Below are 23,343 nucleotides of genomic sequence, written 5' to 3'. Positions count from 1 at the left end.
ACTGAGATGCGATCGGCAGCGAATTTGATTTGATTGATTTGACATATTTATTTGAACAAAATGTCAATTTGAACAAAGACTCCGCGTGCAATCGTCGTAGCCCCTGCAACAATGACTTCACGGATTTAATTTTTTATCTCGAGTTTCTGGTCAGACGCCTTGCGGGTTTCGAGTGACTTTGGCAAGCATTTATTTAATGAAAAAGGTATCGCAAATAATCACAATATCTACATTTTCGTGCTTTTTATGCTCCGCACCAAGAACGTATTGAGGTAAAGTGCAACATCAATCCGTACGGTATTCCAGTGAATACAATTTCTCATCCCGAAGTGGCACAGATAATTAGAAAGGGTATATTTTCCTTTGAGTGATTAGGCGCTCCTCCACGGAAAAGCAGTCCAGCAACACTGAGCTTCACCTCACCCGTATTCCTCGTGAATGACTTTCTGTTAGGTTTTGCTTTTACTGCTGGCGAATGATTTTAGAACGAAATCGGGGAAGCAGATGACTGGTCATCCATGTCGCACGTGCCCGAAAAACAGCCGGTGGCCCACACGAGAATACCGGTGACGTCACGCACGGTACACGAGGTAGGGGAGGGAACCTTCAGAAGTTTCGGTTTCGTTTTGAGCTTCCCAGCTCTTTCGGGAACTAACGAGACCCCGAATGCCAAACAAACTTTATTTCTCATATCCGAAGAATGTATCGAACTTACTTACAAAGCCACCATAATAGTTTCGTATTGTCCCGGAGTCTCTCTTTAAACTGATTGCACGGTGCAACGAAGACCCAACATATAGCGTTATCGAAATGTCACTTCGGTGGCGCCACTAACCGAGAAACATCTGCACCGTTTCCGTTCCGCCGTCCCGAATGCACAAGAGGACGACAGCGGTATAACTGCGCATTGCATCTCACATCGGAACTGCTACTGCCAAGGCTTTCGCAACAGCTCGTCATAATGGGTTATTGGCGGGTCACTTAGAAACAAGATCAGGAACGACATGCGGGTCTTCGTGTGTAACGTGCGTGTTCACAGACCGAATATGTGAAATGCAATTATAAGCGATACGGTTAGTATCCGGAAGATGTAAGCAACCGCTCGATGTCGTCGGTGGCGCCAGCCGGCAGGAAGTTAGCGTGGTAGCGCTTCACTGGTCTTCCGTCAACTCCGATGAGAAATTTCTCGAAGTTCCAGCGGATGTCGTTGCAGTGCTGCGGGCTGTAGAAGAGTCTGTCCTTCTTGGCGAAACCTTGTCGTGGCGAAGGGCAACGGCTCTGCGGTGATAAGACGGGAGATAAACGGTTCACGGAATGATACGATGCCCTTTTACCGTATAACACTGCTGAACAACAATACCCTTATGAGAAAACCGGAAGCTATCGAGTTCTCGGAACCTGACTCAATCCCGCGTACGTACCAGCGCTGGGCTCTTCGATCACTCATGCCCTTTGTAACAGCCACAGGCCTATGCTAGACAGACTTTCAGCCTATGTGCTGCCACATTCGTATGCGTATCGTGGTGACCCATCATACGCTGCATGCACTGAGGTAGAAGTAATGTAGATTAAGGAAGCTCGTTTGAGGAGACCACTTCGAGGCCTCTCCGCATTGTCGAGCTTCTTGAGAAGGAGAGTGAGAGGGAAAGCGTACATCGCGGTTTCTTTCGCTCATGAATCAGGCATGGCGCAACGGATGAGTCCTGTTCCTTTTGTCTGGGTCAGCCGCACCTTTCATTTACGCAAAGAGAAATGTTTGCACATGCGTGCCCCTTTGAGCCTCACAAACGTCACTTGCACGTCGTTTGGCTAACAGGCCCTTTTCGCTAACGACTCGATGTGCGCGAGTGATTGGATTTGCACTGCGACCGCTGATGACCATGATTAGTACTCTCGTCGCATTCTGGCACTTACCTTCAGGAAATGAAAGAGAGGGTGCTGATTTTCTCCGTTCACTTCTACCTTCTCGAGTAAGGGGAAGAGGGGGGTGAAGCCGCTTCCCGGACGAACGTACTTGATACCATCCAGAATCTCCTTGCCTTTGCCGGGTTCTTGCTGCGCGTGTGCAAGAAAGAAAAGCAGACGATGATGCGTCAACAGACGTGACATAGAATATACATTTTCAAAAACCTGACACGAAGTTGGCACACTGTCAGCATGTTAAGCGCGTGCGTCAAATGAGTTGACGTGTGTATATAGACCTCTACCCGAGAAACGTCATCATGACGTTGGTAGACACACCGAAACCAAAACAGATCGGAAGGGGAGAGCAGGGTTCCACGAATGGGCAATTGTTCGCTGCCTCCTATTGAAAGAAAAGTAGGACCGAAGGTCGCGTCCTTTTCCTGAGACCATCGTAATCCCCTCAAGACCGTGGGTTTCGGGCGCGACCTTGTTCGTCACTAGCATTGAACGTGGTTCAACTCTACCAAACTCGTGGCGCCGTCGAACATTATGACGTCATTTGTTTACAAACAGGTAGAGGTCTATTCTTGAGCTGGATAGGCGCGCATAATTCTGTGCACTGTGCAGATATATTCAGCTGAGGAAAAGGAATTAGAAAATATATACCTAGACGCACAACAAACTTGAAGCTGAGTGTGTATTCTGATAGCTAAAGTATACACTTGAATTCACACGTATTAGTTCTTGGTGCGCTTCTCACTGAGGTTTCGTCATCAAGAGAAGGCCGTGCATAGTCGGGAAAAAATATTATTTCGTGACGTCGCACTCTAAATAGATGGCTTAGCTGAGCTGTACTGAAATAACATAATGGAATATGTGCCACGTGTCGTGCACAGAATGACAATTCCGAAAAGTATATGTATGTGACACTCTAACATCGGTTTTCAAGGTTGAAGTGGTAGCAGCTGTCGTACGTCATACGGTGTAAAGAACGCTGTTACTATTTCAGACATGCATGCGTTGCAATGCAGTGTAAAAAGGAACATCTACCGCTGCCACCATGCGCAAGCCAGAGTTTGAACGACTGAACAAGTTTATTAACGAACGTAATAACGGCTGCCCGGTCACAAACACACTACTACGGTGAGCTAGAAAGACACTCCATAGTGCACAGTACCATGCAGCAAGCGATGCACGCGCGTGAGCCGATCGAACCTCTTCTTTATCTCACACCCCAAATATCGACACGCCTCAACGAGGAGACGGCTTGGAAACTCATTAAAACCAAATGTGCTTCATTTATTCCATTTGTGCTTCCTGTTGTTGTACAACAAGGATACTGACATTACGCGATAGTCGCGTTGAAGATTTAAACTGCGGTTTTGGTGTTCAGCAACAGGGATTCCACACCACACTCACCCTAACGCCTCCAATGATCATACACACATAAAAAGATGACTTCCCAAAATGTCCAAAAAGCACGAAAAGCCAGCACACAGCCCCCCCCCCGCCCCCCAGGGAATTCCAACCTCCCCCTGGGATGAAAATCATGCGTGGGTACCTAATCTACAACATCCGTTATTTCTTACTGACAACCGTTCTTCGAATTTCCTGTAACATATATATATATATATATATATATATATATATATATATATAATGAAAATAGCCGAAGCTCTGTAGCTGTACGTTGAGCATATGTTTACAATTTGCAGTGCACGATTGCACGATCGCAGCAAGCCATTGCACCCATTGCACCCAGCCATCTATAATTTGTAAAGCAGAATAAAGATGGACATATGTGTAAAACAACATACTGCATGCCAATGGTACCGCTGACATAGCCTACATGTATTCATTTCACTTCCTACTTCCGCCGCTAGAAACGCCGAGGACTCACCATGCCAAACTGGTTGCAAGGGAACGCCAGGACAGTGAAATTTCTGTGGCCGAACTGTTCTTGAAGTGCATTCAGTTGTTCGTACGACCTCCAGGTCAAGCCTCAGTATGTGGCTATGTTGACAAGCAGGACCACGTGATCTTGATATTTTCTGAGCGCTATTTCACTCTCGTGGGTGACATCTTTGAACGTGAAGTCATAAAGGGAGACATTAGAATGTCGCGGGTCGCAATCGGTTACGTTCCGATCCTCTTCGCCGCTGGCCCGTGGAAGCAGGGAGCCCCCCACGGAGCACAGCAGAGCGAGGCCTAGCCCCCGCAGTAACATCTGGAATGCGCTCTGTTACTAGCGGGAGTGCTGTCATATATTCCAAGGAGCTCCTTCACTTCGCGCCCCCACGCAAGGGAAGCGGGCGGCTCGTAAACCGCTGTCGTTAATTGGCGAATGCGCACGTCACGTGACATTTGCCGTACCGCTGATACATGCTCGACAGTCGAGAATGCATATTTGTCTGGATGCTTGCCAATGGTTTCGGCTCAAACGAAACGTTTCACATCTGACAGCTGCCGAGTTTGTGCAATATTTTTTTTCTCATAATCAAAACACGACCTTGTGGACCCGACCTTGTGGAGGTTTGACGATAAAGTTGAGGGATGTGAAATCTGACAAGAAGAGAGATAAAAAGCAATATTATGAAGATTAAGAAAATTTCTGATAATGGTAAATTTAAAGAGAGGAAGTTTGCTTTTTTTAAAGAGAGGGTGTTTGGCCTGCATATTTGTAGTTTCGTTTCTTTCAGGGGCAACAACAACAACAACTTTATTTTATGAAGATGAATGGGGAGTTTCATCGCCAGCGAAGTTCCCAGAGGATTTCAGAGGAGGATAACCGTGCGGAATCGGGTGTAACCCGAAAAAGTCACTCCCTAAGTTTAGTCAGTCTCCTCACCATATTTTGCTTTTCATTGTCGCGTTTCCGTTGCACTTGCAGTCAGTTCGGTAAGTCATGTGCGTGAGGAGGGTTCAGACTCCGAGTAGCAGAATTCGTACGGTGACGCGTTCAATCTCACCTTTTTTTCTCCTCTCTCTCACGCACAGTTGAAATATGTGCCGTAATTTCACGCGTATAAGACGCACCGCAGATAAGCCGCAGGACCCGTTTTTAGGAACGTTTTGAAACTTTTCTGGCAGATAAGCCGCGGGCACTACGACACGACTGATCTGTGCGACAAAGGAGACCACAAACCCTGTGTTCCGTAGTCGGGGGTCGGCATGGTGTACAACAAAGGAGGTCAGTTATAGTGTTCTACCATTATGGGATTGTGCCCTTGTTGTGTGTTTTTCATGGATCGACGGGTCAGTGGCTTTCCAGAAAGACATGAATCACTGTAGCCACTTTCGTTTTTAGAGACTCTAGTCAAAGCTGCTTGAGGGAAGGCACCAGGAAGGTCAGTCTACTCGAAGTTGGACGTGCCCCTGTTCGCATTATTCATGCATTGGCAGGGCAGTGCTGTTCCAGAGACAATATCCATGACGAAAACCCGAGACTGGGAAAAAGACGAAAAACAGACGACACAACACAAATTGAGACTTTGTGTTGTGTCGTCTGTTTTTCGTCTTTTTCCCAGTCTCGGGTTTTCGTCATGGATCTTAGCCACCAGCTCGCTTGCTTTTTAACCATTTTATCTGTACCAGAGACAATGTCGGCCCTTTTGTTCAAGCAGGGGTATGGGGAAAATACCAGCGCAGTGTAGTCATCAGATAAGCCGCAGAAGACCCGCGAGAGAAAAACACGCGCATACGCCGCGGCTAATACGCGTGAAGTTACGGGTAGTCAAACATTAGTCGTCCTCTGTTTCCATCGGCTATATAGGGCTTCCAGTTGCCGTTACTGCGGCGTGCACAGATAAGCGCAAGAACACTTGCAAGGGAAATGAACCGCTGTTTCCCGTCGTTTGTAGGAAGTCAAGTTACAAATATCAGAGATGCTAATGGTCCTATACGAAAGCGACGGATATGACTCACTCTGTTCTCGCCCTGAATTATCGGAAACTGGGATGCAGAAAAAAGAAAGTGAGAAGCAGAAAGAAAGAAAAGCAATGCTTGGCGAGCATAACAGGTCCCTGTAACAAAGCATTCGTCTACAGCAGGTTGCGTGGACTTCTGTAGGAAGCATATATTGCCTATACATACGATAAAAACGCGGTGCTTTGTATTTAACGTTTCGTTAACGTAACGTAATTAACTCAACTAGCGTAATTAATGATAATATATTCCAAAAGCCGGGAGAAGACATACTGAAAAACGCCCGTTTACTCCAGCCAAACATAACAGCTTAAAAACAGTTAAACGCATTGACGTTTCGCCAAGTATGCAGGCGGCATCCTCTAGGTTTTTAATTGTTTTTATTGTTATGTTAAGTCGGAGTAAACGAAAGTTTTTTTTTGTTTTTTTTTTCAGTAACGTAATTGATGTAGTTTCATGCAATTAACGTAACTTATGCTTAGCCCAAGCCTGGGTATCTTGTAGAACGCATTTAGGAAGCTCCTTTGGTAGCATGGTCATATTCCGCGCATACCGTGCCATCGTTGAGTTGAGTTTGAATATATATATATATATATATATATATATAAAAGGGAAGAAATTGAACTCGTCACCTGACGAATTCTGCTACTCCCACAAAGAACCCCTAAATGGATGAACACAAAATAAAAATAAAAATAAAAGATTAAAAGAGAAAAACATCAGCCCTCCCGGTCACCGAACTGTATAGTATGTGCACGTGCATGCATGCATGTGTATGTGTAGCTGCGTCCCCTATAGAAGCGAAATGAATAGCGAATAGCGTGCCATCGTCTTGCCAATCTACTGACTTACTTCAAGGCATTCTTATACGCACGGGTGAGGAGTGTAAAAAGGAGAGGCTGACGAAGAACGCAGGGCAGGCCCTCACTCTACAGGTTTTCCCGGCGATTTTAATCCAAGTTCCAGCTAAATTAATCCATGCCCCATAAAGTTTGCATGGCACGTGGATTAATTTCGATGGCGCTTGGATTAAAATCACCGGGAAAACCTGTAGTTTTATCGAAAGAATGCAATCGCTTAAATACACAAAACATCCCGTACATTGTTGCATATGTCCCAAGTGTATTCATTTCTGATGAGTAGCTGTAATTGCCGTCATGTATGAAGCTCACCAACGTAAAAAGAGGTAGTATATATGCTGTCTACAGAAAGGTCTGTTCTCGGGTAAGAAGAACGACATTTGGTGGGCGGGACACCAGCTGCGCCAGCATTCGTTTTGTTCCTGTACCTTCACCCTCGTGCTCCATACCATTCATATACCATTCCGTGTGTCTCCGGCGAGAAACGTCTGAAACGGTCTGACAGCCGGAATATTGACGTGCTAGCTGACGGCTCCAGCAGGAAACGATAGCTGCTCGCATTTATCGCCAGGCTAGCTATGTAACCAAGCGAACGGGGGATACAAATAACCCGCCGCTTGTCATGTTGTCAGCGCGTCAAACCAAAGCTGATCAGTGTTCTCAACCATATATATACGCGATCACTGCTCGGCTGTGTCGGCACAGCTATGAAAGATGCATTACGTTCCACTGCTTTTTATCGCTAAGCCTTCGAGACGTGTACTATATATTGTTAGAGGTTTGTTCAGAATATATTATATAGGTTAGAGGTCTTTGGGTATGGGAAAGAGGGCGAAGAAAAAGTGCACGGACTGTGGTGGAAAAGGAAAGAGCGCGAAGAGAACAAAACTGTGAGCACAGTGACCGGCGATATCGAAATAAATTTCTCAAATCTCATCGTAAGCAACTGTAACAATATTTGTCTGCGTATAAAAGCGCGAAGAAGGTATTAATAGCGTTTACTGAATGTGACGCGCAGCAGTTTCGTGAGCTGACTCGTGGAATATTGGCGCGAAGCGAGAGCTGTTGCTGACTAAAAATCTCCCGTGTACAAAACTTTCATTATTGCTGCTCGTACATAACAGTTCGAAACGGGACTTCGGGATATCCCTTTTTTGCCGTAACCTCTCCTTACAAAGTATGACTCCTCACCGGTGTGCCTCAAAGGTGACTCTTATTGTGGTGGCACCGGAAGAAAATTTTGAGGTCATTTTACGTTCCTGGCAAAATTGATCAGTAGACCAGCCACTGTCGCATCGCGGCCGACAACACTTCGTTCAACATAACGAACTTGTTGATTTAAACCGAGGTGACAATGAAAGTAGCGTATTACGTGCATTTTTCACTGGAAATGGAAACTTCACTGTTTCTGGAAATTTGCAAGGGAACTCCATTTCGTTCAAAGGCACGAACAGAAAAAGAAACTGGAGTGCCGAAATGGTCGAAATGCGTTATCGAGAAGCAGTGCTGCATCGAGTGCCGGCAAATTTCCAGACGGGGGATGCTGACAAGTTCTGGTGTAAGCTTACGGGTACGGCTATCGATATAGCTGAGCGTGACAGCCTTGTGAGTTCCAGTACCCGTGCACGTCCGAGCTACTAGAGTGTCGTCTGGGTGTTTCGGAATCCTGAGGAGGCGACTAGAGAAAAGCACGCACGATCGTTTCTCGTGCTTCCAGCAACTATCTAACGGCAAACGTCCCATTCTCGTCCCAAACGTCGTACCATATACAGTGAACCCTCGTTAATATGACCCCCGATAATCTGACATACGCGCTTTACGACCATACTCCTGGGGAACAATGCAGTGAAACCTCTGCAAATCTCCCCGGTTAATATGATAATTCCGCATTATGACCAAATTTTTCGGGAACGACCACGGTCATAATAACCAGGGTTCACTGTACTATGCTAACCTATACTATGCGTTGTATTATGTGTAGTTATCGTGCGCATATTATGTGCAGTACATTGATTCATTCTTATGTTGATTGTTCTGGTTCGTTTGTTTTTGTGTTTGCTTTCTCAGATTGACGTATTTTACATACGATGCTACGTTGCATGTTTCCATATAGTGCCGTCGCCCATGTAATGCCCATAGGGTCCTGGGGTACATAAAGAAATAAATAAATATAATATGAGGTTGTAATATAGCGCCACGAAATGGGGTTCAGGGAGCCGCAAAGTAATATATAGGAATAATACGGTGAGATAGGTGAGGTGGTGAGATATAAAAGATATTTCTTATTGCTTCGGTGGCTGTGCCCCTCCATGAAAGTTGGGTCGTACGTATAGCAGCGTCACGAACTCACGACTGGTTTATTTTTCCTTCCACACGTTGAAATCGGACCACACAGTGTAATTCATAGGAAAGAACCACACTTGATTCCGTGGTCTTCTTTCCATCTTTTCAATGCATTGTGGAGAAGCACAACAACTTATCGGTCAGCTCTATTTGCTCCGAGTAGATCTCGGAAATGAAGATAGGAAGGGTGGTTGACAGATATTGCCGCTAATATAAGTGCCTATAGTACGCCAATAATGCCTATCGTCCAATAAAAACACATTAGAAAGTATCTTAAATACTGTCTCAAATATTTACAACTCTAATTTCTTTCTTTTACAAGTATTTCCGGTCTATTTTTAAGCAAATTCTTCGTTCACTGTATTTATTATCGCACTTTAAACTTTTTACAGTTTCTGGTACTTTCCTGCCTACATCGTTGTGCTACCTCAAAATTCCAGGAAATTATGCTACGCTTCGTGGATATGGCTGGGCGTTACGGATACGTGCATAGTGCGTCCGCGTATTCGCACAAAGTTCCACAGATGCACCGAGACTGCAGAGTCGCTGTAAATGTTTATCGCGCTCCCAGCGTTGTTTACGACTCGCCGGCGGTGTTTTAGCACTTGCGAGACGCGCTTCCAGGAAAATCATCTCCGGATAGACGAGTGCACAACCTGTTGCGCGAAACAAAAGGAGGGGAGACGAAACGATCGATCACGTACTCGTAAAAATTGCTAATGTAAAATTACAAAAGAGCCGATGGCTTTGCATGCTACGCTTGAATAGTCTACTGACTATGGACCGCTTTGTTATACTTGAAGGAGCAGTTGACATTAAATTTAATGCTCTGCGCGGCGTAGCAATTGGCAATCCATCTACTGTCCTCAGTGTTTATGTTTAGCTCATTGCGACCGTTTCACGGTGATGGTGATAAAGAAAAAATATCGGGACGTGAGTCGCGACAAAAGTCGGACGGGGATGCCACGATATTCCACCGTTAAGAATCCACCGTTTAAAATCTCAGATGTTCAAAATCCCAGGTTTCCAAATTAAAGCTTCAATATGAAGAAAGGCGGAATGATAGTGTCGAATAATACAACTGACAAACCTCGCAGTATTGCGTGATTTTGACGTCAGCAGACGTCATTGTCGGGAATAAAAACCAGGTTTTTGGCGACCGTTAGGCTTAGCATGGCGTCCACATCAGAGCAGCAAAAATTGTTCGAATTTGGTTAGGTTAGGTTAGCTTTCAGAGGTTAGGTTAGTTTAGGTGTTTTTTGACAGCTCACCACGCCGTTGGGGGTGTACTCCCCACAGGTGGGAACGCACGCAACGCCACGCTAGCGCCGTTTGGGATTTTGAACATATGGAATTCTAAACGGTGGATTCTTAAAACGGTGGCATTTCGGGATACCCCCCAACATGTAGTTGAAAGGGTTTAAATGAGTGAGTGGAAAATGTCAAACAAGAGGAGGAATCACTAGGGGAGCACACAGAGCCCATGGCGCCAATGCTGAGTACGAGTGCGTAGAAGGAATAGAAGACTTCAGAAAATCCCAGAGTGCTTAGCGCCGCTTTGAACTGTGGTAACTTACGAATACGAAAGAAACAGGTGGCCTCCAAACTGTTTCGATTTCTCCCCTACCGCGGCCCATTGTCCACGCCGTGTTAATGTCAGCGAAAGCGAAACGTGAGAGATTATTCTTGTTACCCCGCTCAGTAAGCGCCCAGGGTGCAATGCGTGCGCAAGGAGCACTGGCATTTTCTGAAATAGTCTATTAAGGCAATACTTTTGTGCAAGCCCTAAATACTGTGGAGCAATTAAAAAACATGGAACTTTTACATTTCGTCATGTTCCCCAAAAGCTGTCGACTGCGCTACGCAGTAAGCAAAGAAAATTGAATTGAGCGCAATATACGCTTTTTTGTTCGTTACAGATTTTTCTTAAAAGAAAAAAAAAAAAATTCTCTGAGATCAGCGAAGGTGCCGTTTCTGCAGGTAATGCGGGTAATACGGCCAGACGGACACACTGTGGCACTACTACATGACTAATCACCTGAAATTCATCAGTTAGAAGGTTAACTAATGAATTTAGGTAATTGATCATCAAGTATCTGCATAATCTCTCCGAGAGAAAGCCCGCTTAGACGTATTACACACCAGCAGAAACGACAGCTGTATTACTCTCATAACCTTCTTTTAACGATAAAAAGAATAGAAAAACATGTACAGGATGACATAGCCCCCCCCCATTGACGGTGAGTGGTGCGGAAGTGGCACAACTCGCCCAGTGACGATGTCAATTTTCCTGACCTAATCCTATCGAAGGTCAACTCTACAATACAACTACACTCTTAAAAATGAACTTCACCGCATGGGAGGCGTACGCCTTTTTTGTGACACTTATGCTGTTCATAATTGTCACAAAAAAGGTGTACGCCTCCCATTTTCAACAAATCAGGGCAGATAACGACATCACTCGAGATTGATTGGCTAGGAGCGTGCTATGCGGTGAAGTTCATTTTTAAGAGCGTACGCTCACAAACCAAAAGGCATATGTGATTGGCTGAGCTAGGCACAACGTAGTGCGTGCATTCGCACGAAAAACAAAACAAAACAAAAAGTAAAAGAAAGAAAAAAGTCACAAAAGCCAGCGAAGTCAAAAAGTGAATTCAGTGAATTCTTAGGTCTACTGTGTGTTAAGTGTACAGCGGTGAAGTGCGAAGAGTGGGGCAAATAACTTTTGAATGAGAGATGTAAGATGTTTTGAATTAACATTATGTCGAAGGGCGCAGTGTAATTTTCAACACTACCAATAAAACACATTCGACGTAATGTGAACACACCGCGGGGAAATGCAGCTATGACGCATTCCACCCGTTGCCAGTAGTCCCATCTGAGGCTCACACCAACGGGACAACGTAATCTCGTTTCTGTAACTCAAACTGTGCTGAAATTTTCCTTACAGCTGTCTGAGCGAACCCCCGGGAAAACACTTACTGGGAGTCGGTGTCACACTTGATGGTGACGTAACAAGAGGATCCTTCAGCCAGTCTTCCTTGGTGTTGGAACTGCTACTCTGAACATTCGATGAAACCACCATGCAGAACAGGCAAGGTATTTTGACACAAGGCGGCATTTTGAAATGTTTCATTGTCATCCACGGGGCTTATCAGAGGCACAAATTGAATTTTTGCTTGTCATTGAGTGCTCTGAATATGAGGAGGTACTTCGTGCACGTCTAATTACTAGTTCCATGTCAAAATTTGGGTTTAAATCTTCCTCTAACGACTTTCAGGACTTTTTGAGTATGATAAAGAGTGAGTGACAACTCTTGGGATCATGGCCACATATCCCACTTAAGACGCAAATCCTCTTCTGGACCTGGGAAGTGAATATTAAACCGAGAGGAAAAATTACCGCGTCGTTCTCACCCTGAGCACCTTTTGTGCTTTGTTAGGACGTTGAATGAAACGAAACTGATGCCGAAGACATTCCCACACACGAGCAACAGAAATCAATATAGGCTGCATGGCACTGTAGATACACGTAGAGCTGTAAAACAGGGTAAAACAGTGTAAAATCGGGCGATATTGGTTGGAAAATAACAAAGAAGAGCTTCTCGCATTTTTGATGAACATTAGATGCAGAACAAGTGTGCTCAATGCAGAGCTTTTAGTGCTCTCCAGTTCATGTATTGCTGGGTGAATTTGTTGAATTGAATGAATTGCACTTTGCCAACTTCATTTTCGTTTTTTTTTTTTTGCTTTTGCCCAAGTGGTAATGATGCAAATGGGGGGGGGGGGGGGGGACAGCGCCCTGGATATAGAGTAGTTGGTAACATGATGGCGTAGACAGCAACTCAACGAGGGCACACAGGGTGCTTACCAAATTGCCGCCTTCAAATTCCCCGACTTTTCCACTCGCTAGTTTGAGCAAACTCCCTGACCGAAACAAACCTCCAGCTACGTTCTGATACAGATCCCTCATAAAACAGGTCGTTTCCTAACCTAACCTAAGCTTCCTAACCCAAGGCATACTTTCCTATCTTTGAGCTTGTCGTATTGGCTAACTGCTACTCGCAGTAACGTTGACTGACACGCACGATTTGCTACACATCGTCACAGCACAGGTCTGCAATTTTCCCCGATGTCAGCAGCTTTTTGACAAATTCCCTAACAATCCTTGGGGGGGGGGGGACCCCCAGTCGTAGTCGACCATAATTGTGAAGACGCGTTGTCTCTGGCCCTCCAACATTGCATTTTGCTCTGACGCAGCCATTTCACCGATGATGGCGGTGGTCTTTGTCCGTGTGAAAGAATGCCTGTGAAAGGGCACTTTGCAAGTGTGACCGAACGCGTGCAGGTATTTCTTCTTCCGTTTGGAGAGCACCATCGGAGGAAATGAAACTACTGTACGACTGGACTGACGATAGCACAGACACAATGAAACACTCGATCTGCCGCGACCTCTTGCCCAGAGTTCGAGGCAACTCGTTACTGTAACTAAGTTCCTTTTTTTGGTAACTAACTTAACCAGGTACTTTTGCGCAGTGGTAACATTCAGAGGAACTAGTTACTTAGTTACATTTTTCACATGGTAACTTAACTCGTAACGAGTTCTTTTTGACAGGTAACTTCTCGATCTATGCTCTTGCCACAGATAGTTGTGTCATGTGGCCATACGTAGTTCACCTGCTCACCTCCTTACCCCTTTGTTGGGATTCTGTCGAGCCAGCCTTCCACGAGACACATGTTACGGGCTGTCTAATTCCTCAGGAAAACGGAAAAAAGCTCAAGGCCCCAATTTTCCGGGAGACTGAACGGAGTTCGGGAGCGAGTCTATAATCTGGGGGACTAGGCAGGTATACTATTGGTAACTCATTTCGGCAGACAGTTTTTTTGGGGTGGGGGGGTAGATCCCTGCGTGGATAAGATTTTTGGCATCCGCGCACACGTTATCCGCATCCGATCCGCAGCACACACAACCGTTTACATCCGCATCCCCCCCTTTTTCCAGTTTCCTGAACAAGCTGAGATTCAAACGTCTTGCCACATCATGCTTTCGCTCGAGTTTACGCACATTCGGCAAAAAAGCCATCCTTCCGAAAGCTCTGGTATCCTCAAGTGCAGTTTTCTAGCTTAGATGCAACATGGCATCACATCATACCTGCTATGAGAAGCAGAATTGTAACGCATGCACCAACGGCTCGCATTCGAGAAGCTTTTGCTTCACTATTTGCTTGCTGGCATCGTGACTTTTGCATTTCACAACATTGCAGTTTGTTTCCATTCTTGTCCTGCAGGAATGTCCCGACCGTCCAAATTTAAAGGCAGCAATTTTCAGGAAACTCCTGAAAAGGAGGTTGTGGTACTAGGGCAGGACATATCACCAACACGTACTATGGCCCCCTATTAACCTTTTGCAGCTGGCAGTGATCTACAGTACTGTGCTTTGTACAGTTGGTAGTGCACAGAGAAAGTCTGCTGTGTAGGAAATGCAAGATCCTGTGAAATTGCAGATTCGTGGAAGGCTAGGCACTGTCAACATAATAGAGAAAGAAAATCTGGTACATGTTAACCGAATAGAAATTACCAGAAAAATAGAAATGAAAAGACAGTAGCCAATTCCCAAATGATCAGCAGAATGTCGCAAGGTTCCAAAGTTAACGAGCACACAATGAGTGTCTGTGGTACACTTTATTTCATTAATGTGGTTAGGTTAAGAGATAGGGAAAGCTATTGCCAGTCTTTTGATATCAGTGTACCCAGGGGTGGAATAACGTGGATAAGTAGGAAACCAATTTGATCAGACTATCATGGCTAAAAATTGAAGTCATAGGAGCAATTTGGGCAACACATGAAAAAGCTGTCTGACAAAAACACCTTGTCACTTTACAACTGGCCACTGTTGGCAATCTCAATCCTCTTCGAGGTTTTGCCGTTCTGGCTGCCAAAGCCCTCCATCTTCTTCACAACATCCATGCCTTCTACGACCTGGCCAAAAACAACGTGCTTTCCATCCAACCTGGAATCAAGTTAATTTAACTTAAGTACAAAGTCAGCATTCAAAGATTAAGATACAGGTGGAGCAGATGAGACATGGTGAGGTAGGCATACACAGAAGACAAACTGTTCATATTCTATTGAAAATGAATATGATTTACATTTGCGCAGGTCTTCCCAAATGCAGTACCTTACTGTTGCATTCTGCGCAGCAAAGTATTGCGACAGCCACATAAGTGAGCAACCCGTGAGACAGCGATTTGTAGTTGTGAAATGAATGACAGGTGCTTGCAAGAACATTGGTACTGAGGATATGGCTGTAAATATTTCATTGCACATTGTACACTAATTTTGCTATTCGGCCTCTAAGACTGCGGTACCAGGATGAGGTCCATATACATCCGCAGAAGTCCATTTATGACAGAAGAAAATGTTGATAACGTAGACAGACATATGGGCAATCAGCTCCACATTCTGGAGTGTGAAAGTATGAAGCAAGGACGAAAATAAATAAAAATAAAAACCTACCAGGCAGTCTTGACAGTTGTAAGGAAGAACTGGGACCCATTTGTGTTTGGTCCAGCATTGGCCATGGACAGGATTCCTAACAACAAACAAAATTTATTCCGCATGTGCCCAGTAGTTCTACAGTATGCAATAGCTACGTGAGGGTAAATGTTGCTATGGAAACTGGATGAAGGCACTAGCTAATCTCAAAGGTCATTGTCTCGACCACGGGGAACAATGCTGCAACGGTAGTTAGCCTAACCCCCAAGATTATGAAGACATTCCTATGAAATGTGAATTACGTAAGTGTATACTGAACCTATGTTGGCACAAAAATGTGGAGGAAATAGCAGAAGAAAAACTTACCGGGACCGGTGTGCTTCAGCATGAAGTTCTCATCCTCGAACTTCGTGCCATAGATGGACTTTCCGCCAGTGCCGTTGTGGTTCGTGAAATCTCCACCTTGGCACATGAAGTTGGGAATTATCCTGTGGAAAATGCTGCCCTTGAACCCGAAGCCCTTCTCTCCAGTGCACAGGGCCCTGAAGTTCTCTGCAAAAGAACACACACACAGTCAAAAGCATTCAAAGTAATCGATGCTTCATTCACTGTCAAGTCCGCATTCTGTGGAGGGGATATATATACCAATCATGTACCTTACTAATAGCCTATGATCGGTAGATGACACCCCAGTATCCAAAGTATGATGAAAAGATAACGGTGTCACGTTTCACTGACACCAGCTTCTTTTGATGAATTTCTACAAACGTACTTAGACTATTGCAAGAATCTTATGCATTATGGTGCAAGGGTCATTCAAGGTTGACCGTTTCATCAGAGACAAATACAACGGAAAATTCGGGAAGCGTCAAACTGAGTGTTTTTTTTTTTTACTAAGTATTTACTAAGTGGGTATGCACTGCGCGTATCTATCACCACTGTAGCATCTTTTTGACGTCCTTGTAGGAAGTGTCCTGAAGAAGGTTGCTACCGTCAAATTTTCCGTGTGAGGCTGGGCATTATTATGTAGGACGACCCTTCTAGACAACATCCCATGCCCTTTTTTTGCAAGCTCCTTTTTCCATGCGACATTTTATCAAACGTGTAGTAGTACTGGGCGTTAATTGTGACCCCCTGCTCCAAGAAGACCGCATGGATGACACCCCACATGTCCCAAAAGCCAGTTCTCATGGACTTCCCAGTAGACTGCTGCATGTTGATTTTCTCCTTTTGTCTCCATTCCATGCTGCTTCTTTTTGGCCTCTAGGGTGAAATGATGCATCCAGGTTTAATCGCACGCGACGATCGATTGCAAAAGTTCGCCACCCTCCGATTCAAACAGTTTCAGCAGCTGCTCCGACGCTGCCATGCGCACTCCCTTCTGGGGCTAGCATGCGCACTCCCCAGAAACGCCTGCAATGTTTACTGGCGTGACTGCAGTCGGACGAACGTGTCCATGTCACTTTTCACCATATCCCGTCCATCAAACTGTCTGTACCATTCATACAAGCTTCCCGTTGACATAGTTTGTTCCCCATACTGTGCCTGTGATTTTTGCAAAATCTCAACTGGTGTGACAGTTGCGGACACGAGAAGGATTGCACTTAGTCCTCTGAAAATTTTTATTTATAATAAAAGTTTTATTTAATAAACTTCACTGTACTGATGATAACGCTCGTATAGGCGTCGAAAAGTTCAGACCTTTGTTTTGCGATTGTTATGCAAGCCAGTGTTTTCTTTGTTCTATAAAGTAACATGGCCTCTGGTCTATTTTCCACTTTACCCAGTGATTTTGCTCAAGCAAAAGTGTCAACCTTGAACGACTCCTGCAATTTTAACAGCCGGCATACAGCTAACTTTAGTAAAAACACATGGTTGTACCCAGCTACTTTGAGGCATGGCAAGCAACCAGTTGCTTGAAGCTGTATGATGAGGAGCTAGGTCAGATAGACAAGAGTATCTAGTGTGACCTTAAGATTTGAAGTGGGGGGAGGTACTGGACTACCTGGCATGCATGCCACTCTCATACGATACATTAATGCAGAAAAACACCGATCTGTCATGACACTGGATGGTTGGTCAACTTCCTATGCACAGAGAAAGCATATTATCATGGAGTTTTTAAAATTTGTTAGAACCAGAGTTTATCTGGGCTAAAATACGACATTGTGCCAACTGTTCGACCTCAAGCTTCACACTAAGATTTCATATTATGAAACTCAAAAGAGGCAGAGACGACACAGCGAGAGCGTGTAGTACTTTTCCGTTACATCGCCCTGCCCACCAATACAGATAAGAACCATTTAGGGTTAACATACCGGCGGTCTTCGGGGTGACATCGGAACGAAGCTGGTGGAAAAGGAAAAGATAAATGAGCAAAATTCACACGTACACACACAAAAAAACAGATGTTTGAATCTTGCCCACAATATGTAACGAAGCCCCGATAATTCGTCTATCGTCAGTCGATATGATCGACAATATCACACAGTCAGCAACAAAAACGACTTAGTTAAAAATATTTATTAAAACATAAAAGAAATGAAGGTTAGATGTGAGGAGCACATAGCCTATCTAAGAAAAAGCGAAATTACTGAAGCATTCTAATATAAAGACACCGTTAACAATGCAATGTTGCCGTTAGGCCTAAGGCGGTGCTTAAAACTCTGCTCATCGTTGTACTTCTCTGTCATTAATATCGCTTTAAGTATGACTGTGCAGAACCTGTGCCTAGACAGAAACTAACAACGACGACGTTATGTAATTTCAGCACCTGGTGCGTGCAACAGAACACACCGGCAAGAAGCCGGCAACGCCACGCAGATTTGAATGGGGTTGAACCATGAGCTCGGATCAAGAACGGCGCGTGATATCTTTAGTGAGCTTATAAATAACTTACCTCCATCACAATCTTGCCAAGAGGGGCACCGTCGGCAGAAATATCGAAGAACACCCTGGGAAGCGACATCTTGGCAGCCTTGCTTGCAAAAAAGCAGCACTGACTCCTCAACGGAAAACTTAAAATGTCGCCCCGGAATGCGAAAAGGCGGTTTATGGCAATTCGCACGTGTGCCATTATATAGAGTTCTCTAATGTACTCGTACACAACGCGGGACGTGTCAAATTGGAACGAAACTCTCGATTTTTAGGAATAATGTAAAACAAGCAAAGGTCGTGGTCGCACAGAAAATATTTAATGCAAAATATTATTTTCTGTAGAACAACGGCGGAGTGATACCGATCTACTTGGAGACGCGCACGTTTGGACGGGTGCGACGCGGTTCCCCTGGCAGCAGAGCAGAATCCCCGTCGGGTAGTTTTCCGCTTGTCTTGCATTTTTTCTTTTTTCTGACGTGATCTGACGCATCCGACGCATGCGTCGGGGCCGGGGAGGCTCGCCTGCATACGTTGAGAACAGATGGCTCTGCTCTAGCGCAGGCGGGAATTTTGATCTTGGGATTACTGAGTGCGCAGAGGCTATTCCTCTGCGAAAAGTGCACCTTCGCTGCTGGAGTTTGGAAGGTATGGCAGACGCTCTCGGTATGTGTCTCGATAAAAAGCTTTCATCGACAAAAAGCTGAATAACAAAGAGGACGTTCGGAACTCTTTTTCTGTCTGCTTAGGCCAGAAAAATGATTGTTTCGATAACTGAAACACTGGCGTTCAGTATAATGGGCACATGATGTAAGGAACCACGTTTTTCGTTTCATTTCTGTTTAATTCCATCGCGCCGATGTGTGTCCATGATAGCCGGGGGTTTTGCTGATGAGCAAATTAGAATTTGCGCAAGCGAGCTGATGTACTGTAGAAAGAGGTAACATTCCCTTGAGTTTGAGGAACACACAACACAAAGGGGACAACAGAAGACTGGTGTTGTCCTCTTCGTATTGTGTGTTCCTCAAACTCAAGGAAATGTGACCTCTTTCAGCAGTGCTGCTTGGCGAAGGCCAAAACCCTCGGTACATAATAGAGAAGTATGCAGTTACATTGATGTATACCAGTGGCGTAGCCAGACCTCCAAGGTGGGGGGGCTCAATACGAACCCCACCGCTGACCCTGGTACCCCCCCCCCCCCCCACACACACACATATCCGTGCATAGATGAGAGATGAAAATATAGAATATTTGAACGTTTAATAATGCGATGTTTGCGTGGGTCGGACCGTGGCAGGTGGGGGAGGGGGCTGGGGCCTCCCCCCCCCCCCCAATCACCCACATGTCTACGCTTCTGATGTAGACACATAGACAAACACGTTTATACAAAATCTAATCACAACCTTATACATGATTTTAAAAGTTACAAATGAAACAAGGTCATGTGTGAACCTTATCGAAGTATACATATATATCAAAGCGTCACAACCCCTTTAGGAGGAAAGTTATTCCGAAATGTCAGGAGAAAAACGCATCGTTTAAAGTTCTTTCAGTTTTTAAACGGTTGCGTCAAGCAGTGATAGCACAAAATATGTTCAGTTCAAGAGCGGTTTACCCCGGTCTCGAATCCGCCACTCTTATCCAGTGTTGTACATAACGTCGTTACAGTAATCGTTACTTTTTTCGGTATCTGAGTGCGGATCGCGGTAATTTTTAAAATCGGTATCGGCAAAGTATTTCCATTACAAATTTGTGGTAACGCGATCTCCGTATCGTTCCCGATACCGATACTTTTTTAGTTCCCCAACTTTTCCTCGCCGACTATATTTCTTCCCCTTAGTCATTGTCACTAGTCCGCCTAGCGCTCGACAAGAAGCCTGTGGACACGCATACGCGCTCCGTAAACGGGAATTATACCAAAAACATGTTCACTTTTTTTCCTTCAAATCTGGAGGAAATAACCACGGCTCACATATATATATACTGTGGTGTTGTTAACTTCGGATAGAGTCACTAAATAGGGGTACAGAGTATAGCATTCGTTTTCCGCGCCGGGGCAGCCGTTCCGTGTCCGCGATTAGGCCAGTCGTGTCACGTGGTATCTCCTTCCAAGAACGCGCCGTCCATGTTGAGTCCCCTCCATCCAAAACCGGTTTCCTGGGTTGTGCGATCTGCCTGACTGCGCGCTGTTCTCGTGCGGAGAAGGAGGACATGGGCGTCCGATTGCTAGGCGACGTAGCCGCGCTGGACTCAAAATGGCGGACTCGCTGGCCAGCTTGGCTCAGTGTAGCTACTCTGCTCCGTATTTAGTGACTCTAAATTCGGATAGGTTTCCTTGGTCATTGGACTCCACGGTATGTGTGGGCTTGACACTAACGTAATTTTCATATTGGCGTCTGTCAGCTGCCGGAGAGACCATGGCCTGCTAGGATGGCAGAAGAAAAAAAAAAAAAAAAAAACTTTGGGAACCAGCTATTGATAAAAGTCAAGCAAAGTGTCCGAGCTACATAATATGCTGTCTTTTTACTGCAAAGCCGTCTTTTCCGAATTTACTATTATACAAAAGGGGTGTTCACGTATAAGCGACGTTTCTATGTTGCATTATCTTCGTATTTCCAACAAAAGTACCGGGTAAAGCATCGCGTTACTTTTTTGAGTAACGGTAGCGGGACTCCGTTACTTTAAAAAAGAAGTATCGATATCGGTATTTCAATACTTTTTACTCAAGTAACGAGTATCGGTAACGCGATACCATATTTCAGTAACGGGTACAACACTGCTGTTATCACACGTATGTATTCCGCATTTATGCATTGACATTCACAGGTTTTCTTTTCTTCCTGGGACAACTGTTGAATGGAATACACTTCAGAATTATATTGTTTGTTGCAAAAGTGCAGAGATAAGGAAGTTACTCGACAAAAAGGAACTCGTTGTGCAAAAAAATTAACGAAGTTACAGGTAATGAAAATGAACTTGAAGTTCCTAAGGTACTTTGGAAAACTAACGAGTTACTTTCAAGTCACTTGTTACCTAATACAGTACACTTTTTAGTTTGTGACCTTTCTATAATTAATTCACAAATTGATCTCACAATGGGCGGCGCAAGTGATTTTATAATAGTTTTGCGATAACTATACCAATATCTGATATGACGAAAGAAGCGTGCCGTCATGTATTTCTTCAGGGAGGCATTTGATGATTTTGATCTCGTAGTAAGGTTCTTCAATAGCACACACAGCAGGCATTGAAAGTTTATTTTATTTCTTTAGTGGTACACAGAATATCAGGAACACACGTGAGATAAGGGACCGTGAGGGGAAACCCTTTTTTAGGTTCCATGACCTCTATACCCAAGCAGCACAATGTATTGAAAGTCGAGTGCAATAGGGGTGGACGGGTAGGAGCACGGCCTTGAACACGCTCATGCAACGAAAGAACATCGATAAGACACGTACGGTCCACCCCTATTGCACTCGACTTTCAGTACATTGGGCTGCTTGGGTACGCACATTTCTTGGAACCGCGCCAAGTTTTAATCTTGCTACACAGTGCCCTTTGTCATTATAAATACTCATCATATAAAAAATCATATTCAAATAAATTAAATACACTGCTTGTCGCTATATGATGAAGGTCACCTGAGTCTCCTAATGTACGGCCAAATCAGAATTTGTATAGCGTTCACCGCGCAACAACAAGTGCTGTCGTCTTATTGGAGAGCCCCCCTTCCCCACTGTCCCCCACTCGTTCCTGCTGTCCTCTCTCCATCTGTCCACATCTATACGCAGCTCATAGCCACAGTTGCTTCGTGGCGCTAACACGGATTTAAAAAAAAAATCATTGCAGAGGGAGGGCGCAGCTTGCGACGTTTGTAGACGCAGAGTCAAACAAAAGGGTCTTGGAACATACTCTAGGTTACTTTGAAAAAATGAACGAGTTTCTCAGGCAGTTACTGGAGTTTAAAAGCAACGAGTTAAGTTAAAAGTTGCCGAAAAATGTAGCTTAGTACGAGTTACCCCCAATACTGCAGAAGTGTCGCGAATAATGTAGAACTACTGAAAGCAAACGTTGTCGAGAAATAATTTGCCCTTTTTTGTGTGTGTCCATTGCTCATGCTTTGACCGCCAGGTAGGCAGTTAGCATTATAAATAAATAAATAAATATTTGAAGCCTTTAAAGAATACTAGCGGTGAAATAAAGTTGGGCCAGTAATTGGGAAGGACAGTACCTCCAGTATATTAGTCCTTCTTTTGCCTTCATAAATTCATTAGTTCTTTCCTTCCTTTGCCTTCATTAATTCATTAGTATCCTTTCCTTCCTTTGCCTTCATTAGTTCATTAGTTTCCTTAGAAAAGCACTAAAGAGCATTTAGTAAATCCACATTACAGACCGATGCTAATTCTGCTCTGATTATATCTAGAGCGGATGCCAACGGGACTCAGCTGGGTGTTACCTTTATCTCTGCAGGTGACGTTTACAGATTGGAGAAGGACGTGCAGATTTAAGAGAGGAGATGTGGACTTGCGATTCAGGGCTTCGTGACGAGGTGAGTCATAAGGAAACCTGCGGTGTAAGTCACTGGGAACTGAATAATTTATCGAGTTCCATTAGTCAGCTTCGTACACCATACCATACCATACCATACCATACCATACCATACCGTTCCATACCATACCATACCATACCATACCATACCATACCAGACCATACCATACCATACCAGACCAGACCATACCATACCATACCATACCATACCATACCATACCATACTACCATACACATGGCTTGTTAGAAAGCCGCCTTGAAGGCATTTGTGTTTTTCGGCGCTACGTCTGCTTCTCGATTGATGTATTTATTAGTATTATTTATTAGTACTTAGTATTTATTTATTGAGACAACAATAAAAGAAATACGGTTTAGATTCAACAACGACTGACCTG

General features: G+C 44.6%; 2 protein-coding genes and 1 long non-coding RNA gene across 3 annotated transcripts in view; 1 reads left to right on the top strand and 2 right to left on the bottom strand.

Moving 5' to 3' along the window:
• Positions 1–23,343, top strand: part of LOC135368811 (uncharacterized) — a 342,797-nt gene that overhangs the window by 12,789 nt on the left and 306,665 nt on the right. The window contains exons 2-3 of the long non-coding RNA XR_010414874.1: positions 11,983–12,131; positions 22,871–22,949. This is a non-coding gene — a long non-coding RNA (uncharacterized LOC135368811). The remainder of the gene's footprint in view (positions 1–11,982; positions 12,132–22,870; positions 22,950–23,343) is intronic.
• On the bottom strand, positions 668–4,174 carry LOC135368803 (glutathione peroxidase-like). Its single transcript, XM_064602317.1, has 3 exons — positions 3,806–4,174; positions 1,915–2,055; positions 668–1,278 (listed from the first exon to the last, which is right to left on the bottom strand). Exons 1-3 carry the CDS (start codon positions 4,130–4,132, stop codon positions 1,075–1,077), a joined length of 672 nt encoding a protein of 223 aa, XP_064458387.1. The 5' UTR covers positions 4,133–4,174; the 3' UTR covers positions 668–1,074.
• On the bottom strand, positions 14,699–18,743 carry LOC135368802 (peptidyl-prolyl cis-trans isomerase-like). Its single transcript, XM_064602315.1, has 5 exons — positions 18,426–18,743; positions 17,845–17,875; positions 15,893–16,078; positions 15,548–15,623; positions 14,699–15,041 (listed from the first exon to the last, which is right to left on the bottom strand). The coding sequence occupies exons 1-5, from the start codon at positions 18,600–18,602 to the stop codon at positions 14,909–14,911; spliced, it is 603 nt and encodes a 200-aa protein (XP_064458385.1). The 5' UTR covers positions 18,603–18,743; the 3' UTR covers positions 14,699–14,908.

This window comes from Ornithodoros turicata, chromosome 9 (genome assembly GCF_037126465.1).
Source record: "Ornithodoros turicata isolate Travis chromosome 9, ASM3712646v1, whole genome shotgun sequence".
NCBI classification, from domain to species: Eukaryota; Metazoa; Arthropoda; class Arachnida; order Ixodida; family Argasidae; genus Ornithodoros; species Ornithodoros turicata.
The sequence above is the reverse complement of the archived record's forward strand: the minus strand, read 5'-3'. Positions and strand labels throughout refer to the sequence as shown.